General features: G+C 40.9%; 1 protein-coding gene across 2 annotated transcripts in view; it reads right to left on the reverse strand.

The window, feature by feature from the left end:
- Positions 1 to 10,043, reverse strand: part of Bdp1 (B double prime 1, subunit of RNA polymerase III transcription initiation factor IIIB) — a 117,541-nt gene extending 107,498 nt beyond the window's left edge. For both annotated transcript variants that reach the window (XM_008838483.3, XM_008838482.3), the window contains exons 1-4: positions 9,630 to 10,043; positions 5,843 to 6,116; positions 3,944 to 4,053; positions 2,841 to 2,900 (exon numbers count right to left, since the gene is read on the reverse strand). In XM_008838483.3, coding sequence (XP_008836705.1) covers positions 2,841 to 2,900; positions 3,944 to 4,053; positions 5,843 to 6,116; positions 9,630 to 9,841 — 656 coding nt within the window. In that variant the 5' untranslated portion in view covers positions 9,842 to 10,043. The remainder of the gene's footprint in view (positions 1 to 2,840; positions 2,901 to 3,943; positions 4,054 to 5,842; positions 6,117 to 9,629) is intronic.
- Between the last annotated feature and the right edge of the window lie 4,553 nt (positions 10,044 to 14,596).

Genomic DNA, 14,596 nt, shown 5'->3' on the forward strand with positions numbered 1-14,596 from the left:
CACCACCCCCAACCCCCCTCCCACTACCACCACCACCTGAGCTGGAATTAAAGGCATGCATCACCATGCCTGGCCCTTATTTTTATTCTTAAACTGGTACAGAAATACAAGAAATTTGTGTAGAGTAATAAGGATACCATGTGACCTTTCAATACATGCAAACAGGGGTTGGGGATTTAGCTCAGTGGTATAGTGCTTGCCTAGCAAGCACAGGGCCCTGGGTTCAGTCCTCAATTCCAAAAAAAAAAAAAAAGAAAAAATCGATACATGCAAACATAGTATGACATAGTATGATGTCTAAATCTGATTAAACATACCTATCTTGTCAAACATATCTCATTACTTTATGATAAAAACATGCAAAATCCATTCTAGCTTTCTAATATATTTGTCATTCTTTTAAACTTTATTTTGTTTTGTTCTTTAGTTTTCTGAGACAGTCTTGCTACAAAGCCATGGCTGGTCTGATAACTCACTATACAGCCCCACAATGGCATCAGACTCAGAGACTCTCCATGTCCAACACATAACTATTCAGTCAGCTTACTGAATAATAGTATATCAAAACTTCTGGCTCCAATGTAAGTCAAACTTAGTTTTGCAAAAGATGAATCCAAATCTTACTTTCTATTATACTGATTAATATTTTATTGAAGGACATGTAAATTATAAACCTGGAATAACACATTAAAAAACTAGTGGATCCTTGAGCTCAGTAGGTAAAGTACTTGCCACCAAGCCTGATGACCTAAGTTCAATCCCCAGAACCATGTGGGTGAGAACTGACTCCATCAGGTTGTTCTATGATCTACACACATACACTGTGACATGTGCATGCAGGCACAGGCACACATATAAATAAAATAAATATATATGTAAATCATAATATTGGTCATTACCCAAATAATGTGGGCCTTTCATCCTGATTTAAATAAAGCAGCATCATTTTGTGGAGGCATGGTCTTCCTATGTAGTCCAGGCTGACCTTGAACTTGGGATCCTTCTAACAGCCTCTCAAATGCTAGATTATAGGCATAAGCCAACATGACCAATTAGAGCTTCTATTCTTAGTTGAGTCTAAGTTTAAGATCCAATCAAATGTCATTTTAGTATAACAGAAAGCTCCATTTGAGGGTGAGGGGGATGCCAAAGTGCTTACCCTGAAAGCATGAGGACTAGAGTTCAGATCCTCCAAACCCACATAAGAATGGGCATGGTGATGTATGACTTTAATCCCCACTCAGAAAGTGGAGGCAAGTAGATCCTTGAAGTCCACCCTAGTCTACATGGGGAGTTCCAGGTTAGCTGGGGCTACAGGAGGAGAACTGGGACTACAAGAAGACCCTATCTCAAACAAGGAGACCCTATCTCAACAACAAAAAAACATATAAAAACCAGGTAGGTCTGTGGCCAGCACTCAAGAGGCACAGACAGAAAGTCATGAAGGCATGCTCAGTGGATAAAGGCACTTGCCACCAAGCATGACAACTTGAGTTCAATCCCCAGAACCCACATGGCAGAGAAGTGACTTGCTCAGGTTGTCATCTGATCTCTACACAACTCTATTGCATGCCCATTGCAAGTACAGGCACAGGTACAAGCATGTACACACACAAATAAATAATATAACCCTCTAGCCTCCATGGCACTTATAAGCTCACACAGCACAAACACACACTTAAGTAAAACCAGTAATAAATAAACAAAATATTAAAAAACAAACAGGGGGCTGGAGAGATGGCTCAGTGGTTAAAAGCACTGGCTGCTCTTACACAAGACCTGGGTTCAATTCTCAGCACCCACTTGGCAATTAACAACCGTTCATAACTCCATTTACAGGGGATCCGATGCCCACCCCTGACCTCTTCGGGCATTGCATGACACAGGTGCACTTACATACATGCAGGCAATACACTCAAACACATAAAATAAAAATAATATTTTTAAAAAAACCAAACAGGTAATTTTTAAAAAGTAAAAAAAGGGCTGGAAAGATGGCTCAGCAGATAAGAACACTGGCTATTCTTGCAGAAGACCCGGGTTCTCGTATCCCAGCACCCACATGGCAGCTAACAACTGTCCGTAACTCCAGTTCCAGGGGATCCGACAGCCTCTTCTGTCCTCTGTGGGCATTGCATGACATGGGTGCACTTACCTGAATGCAGGCAATACACGCACACACATAAAAATAATAAAATTTAAAAAAAAAATAAGTAACTCTGGACACCAAATAGAAACACTGAATGCAAAGAACATGTGGGAGCTGTGGCGATGGCTCGGTGAGTGAAGTGCTTGCTCCTCAAGCATAAGGACCTGAGTTCTGTGCTACATAAAAAACTAGGGGAGGTGACATAAGCTTGAGATTCCAACACTAGGGAGGTGGAAACAGGAGGATTTCTGGGGTTTACTGGACAGCCGACATCACCTAATCTGGTAGCTACGGAGTTTAACTGTGAGACTGTCTCAAAAAATAAGTTAGACAGGCTATTGAGGAAGGCACCTGACTCTGCTCTCTTGCCTTTACACACGCACGCACGCACGCACACACACACACACACACACACACACACACACACAAAATGCATCTATTGGGCATAAGATATGAACAAGGACCATTTCTTCAGCATCTTGAATATTGAACTGGCCAGGCCATTGGTAGTTATAACAGAAGGTAGTTCTTTGTTTGGGCTTGTTTAAATGAAAAGTAAAAAAAAAAGTATATATAACTCAGTGGTAGAACCTTTGCTTAGCCTATTTAAGGCCCTTATTTGATACCCAGTAACAACATAAAGTATCCATTAATAGAACACATTGAAAAAAGAAAAAGATGAGAAGCTTACTCTTGTGTCTGGGATGGAGTCAATAATTTTTCAGTTTTCTTTTCTTGTTCCAGTGAAGAACTATTAAATACAAATAAAAGAATACTTTTAAATAAATTTATATCCTATCAAGTCTATCTGTAGCAAGAAGAAAATTATCTTAACTTCTATGTTTTTTAATATAATATACCATAATGCTTGGTTAATAATGGTGCAGTTCAAACATCAGTTTTTCTGTTGAACATGGGGGATTAACTCTGTGAATCCCTGGGCCCTGGGTTTGATCCCCAGCACCAAAAGCGAACACACAAACAATCAAATAAATAAACAAAAAATAAAAGGAAAAAGGAAAAAAAGAAAATTTTCAGTCAAAAACTTGTCACATATCAATAATTTGTTGGGCCCTAAATCAGAAATGTTCTTACCCTCTAATTCCTTAGTGACGAGAAACTTTCAGTCCCAAGACATGAAGCAACCTAGGTGGCTCATCTTCAACGACTAGTTGTCAAACTCAAACCTAGGTTTCTGGCCCTTCCTTCAACTGGGCCAAAGACCTGGTGAACCCAAAAGAAGCCTACACTGAAGGACGTGCTAATTCCACCTGCTACACCACCAAAAGCACAACAAGCAGATTGCTGGAAGCCTTCTGCCTTCTCCCCCAAGCCAACTTTAATTAAAGAAGCTTTGTTCATGAAGGACTTGTTATTCAAATTGCACTGTATTCAATTATAAAGTAGGGCACAAAACTGAACATTCCTTTGTTTCAGATTATAATATGTCAGAAATAGAAATTGGAATCTTGATTAGAGAGAAGGTACCCAGTTGGTTTCATTACATCCCAGTAATTAAAACAAAGGAAACTTTTATAATCTTGGAGATAAAGGGCACCACTGTCACCCAGAAAGCAGTTACCTGATATGGCATGTCTGTGAGTGCAGCACAGCAGTAATAAGCCCAATTCCCACCACAAAAAGAAAAAATTCATTTTTGTTAGAAATTTGATCTTAAGAAAGACAACATATATGCTATGAATTTTGTCAATGTACATGAAACTGTACTCTAAAAGTGGTATTTAAATCACTACATACCTAAAAAAGACAGATGCAGAAATAAATTTTACTTACGTCATTGGATTGCTATCTGGAAGGTAATATATGAAGTCTCTCATAGTCATTTTTGAACGATCTGGTGGCCTCTGACTTTCATTTGTAGCAAATTTGTTTTTCCATTGTTTCTATATACACATAGGGGTTTTATAAACAGAGTAATTTTAGATGCACTATACTCAATAAACAATCCACTGTTATACATATTTCAAGTGCTTTGGTATTATTGTAATTATGCCTAATTTTAAGAAAACACAACCTGAATATTTAAAAATGTCATAGCACATTTTCCTTAGTAGTTTTTGTTTTAATGAAGCTGAGGTGTAGATTTTAGTAGAGATGTTTTAAGATTTACTTTTATGTATGTATGTATGTATGCACATGTGTGTGCATGGGTATGTGTTTGTGTGTGCACACGGAGGCCAGAAGAGGACATCAGGTCCTCCTCTACCACTCTCAATCTATTCCTTTGAGACAGGGTCTCTCCCTGAACCTGGGGTTTATGTTTTAGTCATGCTGGAAGGCAGCGAGCCACAGTGATCCTTTGTTCTTGACCCCTCTCAGAGCTGAGGTTAAGGCAGGTTCAGCAGACCGCTTGTTATATAGGTGTTAGAATTGAAACTTCAGTACTCAAGATTGTAGAGCAAGCAGTCTTAACTGCTGAGTCATCTCTGGTTCCTTATTAATATAGGTGTAACTACAAAAGTTAGGAGAAAGAGAGGCACTGTGAAGAAAGTTAGGACACACCCAGGACGGCATGGGTGAGGGCTTCCCAAAGATGAGTAATCTCTTAATAGTTTTCAAAAACTCAAGTAATCGAGGCTAGATAAAAGCTCAATGTATACAATTCTGTTTATTGGAGCCAGGTATATAACTCAGTGTTAGAACATACGCTTAGCATGTATGACATCCTGAGTTCAATCTCCAGCTCTACCAAAAAGAGGCATTAATAGTTAGTTAAAACAGTTGCAATCTGTATACACTTACTGGTTTTTAGACATTAAAATACATTAGTTTTAATGTGTTTCACATGTATTAATATTAAATCTTCACAACATCCAAAGAGGCAGATATTATTACTTGCAATATTTTACAGATGAAGAAAGAGATAGATATAGAATGATTAAACTGCCCAACATCACACTGCCAGTAAGGGAGGAAGCTAACATGCAAAGCTTAAGTTTCTAACTTCAAAACCAGATCCACTGCTACTTCACTGTTTACTGTGCCCTGAAGGAAAAGCAATCATGATCATCAAGATTAAAAAGAACACAAATTAAAAAGACATAGTCTCGACAACTCGAACATACTCCACAACTTTTTCCATTTGCAATTTTCCATAGTTTCAATTTGAAACATTGCCAATTCATATTGTTCAAGTATATTCATCTATTAATACTCCACATCTCATGTAATGTCTTTATATGAAAACTGAAAGTTTATTTTATAAATATGCTTGTGTATCTATATATTCATAAAAACTTGTTTGTTACTTTTATCAAAACCAACGAAAAATATAAATGAAAAATATTTATATAAAATATTTAAAAATGACATCAAGCCAAGCACAGAGGCTCAGGCCTATAATCCAACATACATGAGGCTCGGTCAGGAGGACAGCCTAGACTACAGAGTTCCAGGCCAGTCTTGGCTATAGAACAGACTTTGTGTTAAAAATTGAAAACAAACAAATAAATCATCATAATAAATAAGATTATCAGTTGAAAACAGTTTACAAGGTTTACTGTTCAAGGTTTGTACTACAAAAGATGTTCTGTTAACATATGGGACACTATTTGGCATTGTTCCCCCATCAATTCCTACACATGCCTCTTTTCTTCCAAAGGCTGCCTGCCGTACTAACCTAAAAACAGAAATCAAGCAGGCAACATTCAAATTGCAACTCTCCTCCCTTACCTTCTCTTTTCTCAACTCTTCTTTTAACATTTCTCTCAGTTTCTGGGCTTTATATATTCGGTATCTGTCTGAACATGGCTGTTTCTCTTTAGTTGGAATGGGACTTGGTTGTGCAGCATCTTGATTAACTGTAGATAAGGGTTGCGATTGTGAAGAAACACTGACAGCAGGTTTAACAAGACTAGAAGTACTTGATATTCGCTTTCTTCTCTGTGAAACAGTAGAGGACGATTTGCTGGACTCTTCTACATTTTCACCATTAGTTTTTGTATCACTAAAGAAATTTTTTTAAAAAGACACAATGAATCTTTTAATGATAGTTTCAAAATAGTAAAGCCTCCTTAAACAAACAAAAACCACAAACAATTACTTCTTCAATTCATGTTAATTACAAGAGAACTGCAATAAAATACTGTTCAAGTTTCTCAGCTGGGTATGGTAGCTCACACCTGTAATCCTAGTACTGGGAGGCTGAGGTGGATGGACTGCTATGAGCACAAACCAGTCTGGGCTACAGTGGACTGCAACCAGCTTGAACTGCCAGGTAAGAGTCTTATCCCCAAACAAACAAAAAGTAGGTAGAGATGGCACTGCTCTTCCAGAGGACCCCATATTGATTCCCAGCACCTACACCAGGCAGCTCACAAGCACCTGTAACTCAAGCTCCAACACCCTTTTCTGGCCACTGTGGGCACACACATGCACATCCACACACAAAAAAATAATAAATCAAAAAACAAAAATAACCAACAGAAAGACCCATCTTTTAATATATGCAAATTCTTTTTTTTTTTTTTTTTAATCTTTTTGAGACAGGGGGTCTCCCTGTAGAATGAGCTGGCCAGGAACTCACTATGTATAGACCACGCTGGCCTTGAACTCACAGAGATCTGCCTGTGAAAGCACTGCAGAGGCCTCTGGAGTGCTGGAATTAAAGGCATGTACCCCTGCGCCCAGCCCCAATACATGTAAATTCTAAAGAAGGCTGTTAAGTTTGTCTTTTTTAAACCTCAGTCCTTAAGCAATTAAAGAACAAAATTAGATGGTGAGCTCCCTCAAATTACATTAAAAAAAAAAAAAAAGACAAAGAATCAAACTTAATTAGCCTATTTTGAATAACTGAATAGCAGAGGGGTGGGGTTGGCTTTTGTTTTGTTACATGCATGTAACCCCAGCACTCAGGAGATGGTGGCAGAAGGATGGGAAGTTCAAAGTTATCCTCAGCAACACAGTTTGAGGCCAGCCTAGACTACATGAGAGCCTAACCAAAAAAAGTACCTAGTCACTCTAAATCAACTATTGGCTATGGTGCAGATTAGATATAAATAACTCAGAAATGGCCTAAAAGCAAATTAAGAGAACAGGGATGTAGCTGAATAGAAGAAAATAACTTCTAACACATTATAGCATATAGGAAAGATCTTGAATGCGCTCAACACAAAGAAATGATAAACTTTTGAAGTGATAGATATACCAATTCTCCTGACACACTGTATATCTGTATTGAAATAGCACATTAAATAAAATTATATGTATTAGTTAAATTTTTTAATGTTAGAAAAAAAGGAGCATTAAGTCAAGAGCTAGAGAGATGGCTCAGCTACTAGCTGCTCTTGTAGACGATCCAGGTTCAATCCCCAGCACCCACATGGTGGCTAACAACCAACTATAACTCCAGTTCCAGGGGAATCTGACTCCCTCTTCTGGCTTCCATGGGCATGGCATGCACAGGTGCACTTAGATACATGGCAGGCAAAACTCACACACATAAAATAAAAATGATTTTTTTTTTTGTCTTAATGATATTGAGAGGGTTTCCCTGTAGCCCCAGCTGGCCTGGAACACTCTATGTAGACCAGGCTGGCCTCAAACTTATAGAGATCCACCTGCCTCTGCCTCCCAAGTGCTGGGACTAAAGGCCTGCACCACCACACCTGGCGTAAAAATGACTTAAAAAAGAATTTAAAAGTCCACTTTTGTCATATTTTAGAATTAATTCTATATAAAAACTGAAAATGACAGCCCATGAAATAACCTCTCTAAAATCTCTAATTTAGGGGCTGGAGAGATGGCTCAGCGGCTAAGATCTTAGGACCTCCAAAGGCATTGCATGCACATGGTGCACTTACATACATAGAAGCATACATGCAGGCAATACACTCATACACATAATAAAAATAATTTTTAAAATTAAAAATCTCTAATTTGACCTCTTTTCTCAAAGCTGGACATATATACAGGACAATGGTAGAGTGCCTGTCTAACATGCACAAGGTCTAGCACTCTTCACCCAAAAATTTTATCCCTTATAACAATGTAACACATGAACCATTTGTATTATATCCAGTTGTGGTGAATGTGAAAGAAGAGAACATATACTCTGTTGGTTTTTACAAGTAGCAAAGGCTATCAAAAAAAGTGATATAATTAAAAACAAGGGTTGAGAACATAGTTCAGTTGGTAGGTAGAGTGCTTGCATAAAGCCCTGGCAATGGTAGCACACATCTGTAATTCCAGCACTCAGAAGGTGGCAGGAAGATCAGAAATTCAAGGTCATCCTCCCATACATATATAGTGAGTTCCAAGTCAGCCTAAGCTACATGAGACTGAGTTTAAAAAGAAAAAATTATGTATATACATATATACTCTGTCAATAACAAAAAAGGTAGTCTATACCATAATGGCTCAGGACCATAGCTTATGGGCAATTTATGAACTATTAATCATTCAGGGAGCCACTCCTATATAGTTAACAAAAATCTTCAAAGACTTTAGAACAGTGACCAATATTGGCATTTTTTAACGTTTTGGTTGTTAGCCTTAGCCTTTTAACAGCTGTGCTGTCCCTCCAGCCCAACCAATATTGGTATTTTTATTGTACACAAAAATTCACTGAGGGACTGGAGATGGCTCAGCAGTAAGGAGCACCGGCTGCTCTTGCAGAGGACCCAGGTTCAGTTCCTAACACCCTCATGGCAGCTCACAACTGCCTGAAACTCCAATTTCAGGAGATCGATGCCCTCTTCTGGCCTCTGTGGACACCAGGCACACATATGGTACACATATAATGTACATACAAACACTCAAACACATAAAATAAAAATTTTAAAAATCTGAGCCCATCGTATTAACATGTCACATCTTTAATTACTTTGCACTGTCACCTTTTTTTCTGAAACCAGTAAATATGGGAGAACTATACTGCCATGTCATGTGCAAGTCTGTTTATACGAACCCCCCCAAAGGAGGTACTATTACCCTTATTTAAGAGAGGAATAAATTCTCCCTGAGAACAGCCTACTTTAAGTTTAAAGTGGTACATGATGCTAAATCAGGTGTCTTAATTCGGGTAACACCGACACCATAAATGAGTACACCCGCAAACCAAAACAAGCAACCAGAATCTCTATCCATTATCAAACGCTGCAGGTGAGGCTCGGTCGCAGGGCGCTCGCCTAACTTGCGTGAAGTCCTGATCAAGTCCCAAAACCGCGTGGAGGAAAAAAAAAAAAGTTCTCCTTTTCAAAATAAATATTCTCACAACAAAAAGCCCAAAGTACTTTTCCTGAAAGTAACCCAGGAGAATTACTTAAACTATCCTTGACTTCAGAATTGTTAGACCTGGAGTCCCATCTCTGTTAAACATGCTCCTCTTTACACCATGACAATCGTACTAGCTGCACTCTTGGATCGGGGGTTAAACTGCAGCGCAGAAGGATTTCATCGAACGATAGACTCCCTGCCATCGAGGAACTCCGCGGTCGGGTTCAACTGCTCAGCTTCATACCTTCTCCCGGGAGCCTTTTCCTGGGGCCCCGCTCCCCTGTAATCCACCGCAGGCACCGGTGTGGGCTCGGCCGACTTCGGAGCGGACTCGGCGGCAGGCCCGGGCGGCCTGGGCGCCTCGGCGCCACGCAGCAGATGAGGAGCGGCGGAGCCCCTGGCGCCGACACCAGGCCTGACATTCGGCTTCACGCTAAGGCGTGCCCTGCGGAACATGGCGGAGCCGGGGGGCCGGGAGAGGCCACTCCACGGCCGCTCAGCCCCGAGCCCCGCCCGCCGGGACCCTCGTCCTCCCGCTTGGCCACACCACCAGCTGCGGCTACCGCAGGTTCGCGCCTCCGCCGCCTCCGCCGCTCTCCCGCCAGCGCCTCCTCTTCATGACCCTGCCACACAATTCGCTAAATTTCTCCCTCCTCCTCTCCCCGACCGGCTCGAAGAAGGCGGCGGAAACCATTGCGTAACCATCCGGCGCCACGGACTGACGTCAGACTCGTGGCACCGGGAGCCATAGTAACTGCCGCACGCTGTAGCTTCGGTTACCTGTGCTTTCGAGTCTTGCTCAAACATTTTAACTTTTCCTCCACCGTGGTGATGGAGATCGAACCCAGGGACCTTGGGCATCATAGGCATGCACGCTACCACTAGGCATGCACGCTACCACTGAGCTACACCCTCCCCGCCAGCCTAGCTAGTTCGATCCTTTATGTCCTATTAAAGTCACTGACCAGGTTCGTTTCTAGGGAGTTCTTGAGAGCAGCTATAGTGTACAAGAAAGCAGAGGCTGATGGTAAATGCCTACAATTTCAGCACTAGGAAGGTCACGAGTTCCAGGCCAGACAGGACTATCTAGCAAGACCTTCCCTCAAAAAAGACAATAAAATAAGACGATAAAAATTTACAAACTAGGGGCTGGAGAGATGGCTCGGCGGTTAAGAACACTGGCTGTTCTTGCAGAAGACCCAGGTTCGAATCCCAGCACCCACAAGGCAGCTAACAACTGGCCGTAACTCCAGTTCCAGGGGATGTGACAACCTCTTCTGTCCTCCGCGGGCATTGCACAACACGGGTGCATTTACCTACATGCAGGCAGTACACGCATACACATAAAATAAAAGTAATAAAGTATTTTTTAATTTACAAACTAAATAGATAAAATAGTATGAGAGCAGTGCCCTACCACCAGTGCATCCCAGGAAATGGTTTGTTTTAGGTTTTTGAGAGGATCTCTGGTAGCTGAGGCTAGCCTGGAACTCTTGATCCTCCTGCCTCCACCCCCCCAGGAGTGCTGGGATTAAAAGCATGCATGTGCTAATACACGCAGCTAGAAATTTTAAACTGAGTAAAACATAATTTGAGATTTGGTGTGAAGAACCTGCTAATGGTTATCTATTGGAAGAGGGGCTATGAAACACACCATAAGAGGAAGACATTCACTTGTGCACTTTTCAGTGAATTTATGGCGCATCCAAAAATTATTATACTCTAAACTTTGCACATTTATTTGCATATTCTCAATCTACTTCCAGAGATATCAAGAGAGCAATAAAGAGGACATTCTGGGTTACAGAGGGAAGAATACAACAAGCAAATCAAAATAATTAAGACTATATTACATATCATGAAAGAGGCTGATATAAGAGTACTGGGGTGTTGGCAGTGGAACAGTTGGTAAGGCCTTTATGGTGGGAGGAAAAATAGTCAACCATAGGTTGACCCGGTATCAGTGAAGAGGTATTTGGATCTGTGATGCAAATCCCGACATATGAACATGTAATTCCTATCTTCCTTCTTGGAAGAAAAGGAAGATTCCGTAAGATTGCTGAGGCTTGCTGTCTGCTTGCCTAGCCACAGAATTCAAGTTCTGGATTCAGTGAGAGACCCTGCCTCAAAGGAATAAGATGAAGAGTGAGAAAGGACATCAAATGCCCTCCTCTGGCTTCCAAGTATACACAGACACTCATATCTGTGCGTGCGCGCGCGCGCGCACACACACACACACACACACACACACACACACACACACACCCTCATACCATGATTTCAGATATGTTTAAAGGAGCTCCACTAGGCATAGCAACACAAAGATGATAATAATCCCAACATTCAGGAACCAGAGGCAGGAGGATTCCAGGCCAGGCTTAGCCTGGCTTAGTTCTAGGCTGACTTGAGCTACATGATACCCTGTCACAACACACACACACACACACACACACACACACACACACACACAAAGCTGAAGGCTGGGAATGCAGTTTAGTGTTAAGCATATGCAAAGCCTTGTGTTCAGTCCTCGGTACTAAAAAAACAAAGATACTCAAGAACTTAAAACAAAAAACAAAAATCTGGAGGTGGTTACAGATGCTTGCAATGTCAGCATCCTGAGGCAGGGGGATTGCATGAATTCAAGAACAGCTGGATAGCCAGTTCCAGGCCAGCTAGGATTACAGTATGAGACCTCATTTGAAAAAAAGCTTGTAAAAGAAGGTCATGCCAAAGATGCCTCAGGAATCTTGAGTGCTACTAGGGCATACAGTTTTGGACAGCAAGTTCTTATGCAATGTCTTCTCATAAATATTCAGTCCCATCTAAGAATATAAGACATTCCCAAAACTTTGTAGATAAAGAAATCAATAATGACTTAGACTTAATTTCCTACAAGTAAAGGGATAAAACAAAAATTTAATTTTTACTATTAAATATATCACAAGATTGTTGTTACCTGAGTTTGTGAAGTAAATTGTGGGTGTCATGAATAATTTTTAAATCCTACAGTTGGGGGCTGGAGAGATGATTCAGTGGTTAAAAATGCTTGCTGCTCTATCGTGAGGACCAGAACTCATATCCCAGCACCCACATTGTGGAGTTCACAAAGCCTGTAACTCCAGTTCCAAGAGATCCAACATCCTCTTCTGGCCTCTAAGGGCACATACACTCATACAGTAAGATATACACATAGATAATAAAAATTATTTTTTAAAATTTGACAGTTTTCTCTGGCAGACATTTTCAACACATTCTATATACATAATGTATATCCCTGTACCCTCACAACTAAAAAAACACATAATTTCAGGTCTGGCTCCTGGGCCAGGGGTGGCCATAAGAACAGCTTATGTGTCAAGAAGATGAAATACACTTAAAACCTCTAAAATTATGTCATTTCATCTATAAAGATAAAAGTTCAGGTTGTAAATTGAGAACATAAAAACAACTCTTACATACCACTTCCTTTCCAATCCCACAATCCTTCCTTACTTCCTTCACTTTGTTTTTGTTTGAGACAAGGTCTTACTATGTATCCCAGGTTAGCCTCAAACAATCCTACCTCAGTCTCCCAAATGCTGAGATTATAGACATGTTCTACCATACTAGATTCCTCTTAATATTATTTTTTGAATGGTGTTGGAATTCAAACCCAAGGTTTTGCATATGCTAGGCAAATATCTACCATTGAGCTATATCCTTGATCCATAAATGATCTCTTTAGTTCTACAAATATCTGGGCTAGAAAATCTTTCCTCCTTCTCAATTTCTCAAGAAAAAGTTCACGGAGTAGAAACAGACACTTGACCTCAAGCAGTACTGAGCAGGACAGGAGTGATGTGAAGAGAGTGGTGCAAGGCTCCCTGAGGTTAGGGTAACAGCCAGTATACGGAGCCCTATTGTACAGTGGCACCCTATTGTTTCACTTTTTGATGTGTGTACTTGTGCGTGTCTTCATGTGTGTGCATATGCTTGTGGAGGTCAGAGGACAACCCTGAGTATGATTCCTCAGGCACTTATCGTTATTTATTTTAATTTTAAAATTATTTATTTTTATGTGCATGAGTGTTTTTCCTGTGTGTATGTACACCTGTGTTGTGCAACACCCTCGAGGTCAGGAGAGAACACGTGTGGGATCCCCTGGAAATGGAATTGCAATAATGGTTGTTAGCCACCATATAAGTGCTGGGAACCAAACCTGAGTCCTCTGCAAGAACAGCCAGTGCCCTTAACTGCTGAACCATCTCTCTCCAGCTCCTGTTTATTTTATGTGTATAAGTGTTTTGCCTCCATGTATGTAAGTGCACCCATGTGTGCAATGCCTGAGGATGCCAGAAGATGGTGTTTGACCCCCTAGACCTCAAGTTACAGCCATGTGTCAGCCGCCATGTGGGTGCTAGGAAGTGAACCTGGGTCCTCTGCAAGAGCAGCCAGTGTTCTTAACTGCTCAGCCAGCTCTCCAGCCCCTGTTTTCTGAGACAGGGTCTTTTACTGGCCTGGAGCTAAGTAAGCTAGGATGGCTGGCCATGGAACCCCAGGAGTCTTCCTGTCTTGGCTCTCACAGTGCTGGAGTTACAGGCAGGTGCTACCACATTCAGCTTTTAACACAGCTTCTGGGGAGAACTCATGTCATTGTGCTTCCCCTGCAAGCACTTTACCCACTGAGCTACCACCTCAGCCCCATATTGATTCATTAGTGAAGAGAGTGTAATTGCCTCCTCAGTTTTTAGGTAAAGGAGCTTTAGGACAATGAAATAATGTTCCCAAGTTGACAGGCTACCAACTGGTAGAACTGGCTTCCCCCCTCCCCTTTGGTCTCTGTTTCTGATTTTGTTGTTGTGTGCCTTAGGTAGCCCAGGCTGGCCTTGAACTCCTGATCTGCCTCCCTTCAGCTCCTCAGTGCTAAAATTACGGGCTTGCATCAGGCTAGAGTCAGGCTTCCAATCCTGGCATTCCATCTCACACCGCTTTCTCCCATTTTCTCTAAACTAGTTGATTTCGTAAGGTGACAACTGTGAATGTTTGGTACTATGTATCTGGGGTACACCATAAGATCATCTTTTGTATATATTTGAAATGTTTCTAACTTTTGTTTATATTTGAAATGTTCCACAATAAAATGTTCTTTAAAACTAGGCAGTTTTAGGGTGTCCAGACTATCCTAGTTTGCAATAATGGATAGCTAAAAAGTTATCAGTGAAAGGACTA

Source organism: Nannospalax galili, unplaced genomic scaffold (assembly GCF_000622305.1).
Source record: "Nannospalax galili isolate Female #2095 unplaced genomic scaffold, S.galili_v1.0 scaffold898, whole genome shotgun sequence".
NCBI classification, from domain to species: domain Eukaryota; kingdom Metazoa; phylum Chordata; class Mammalia; order Rodentia; family Spalacidae; genus Nannospalax; species Nannospalax galili.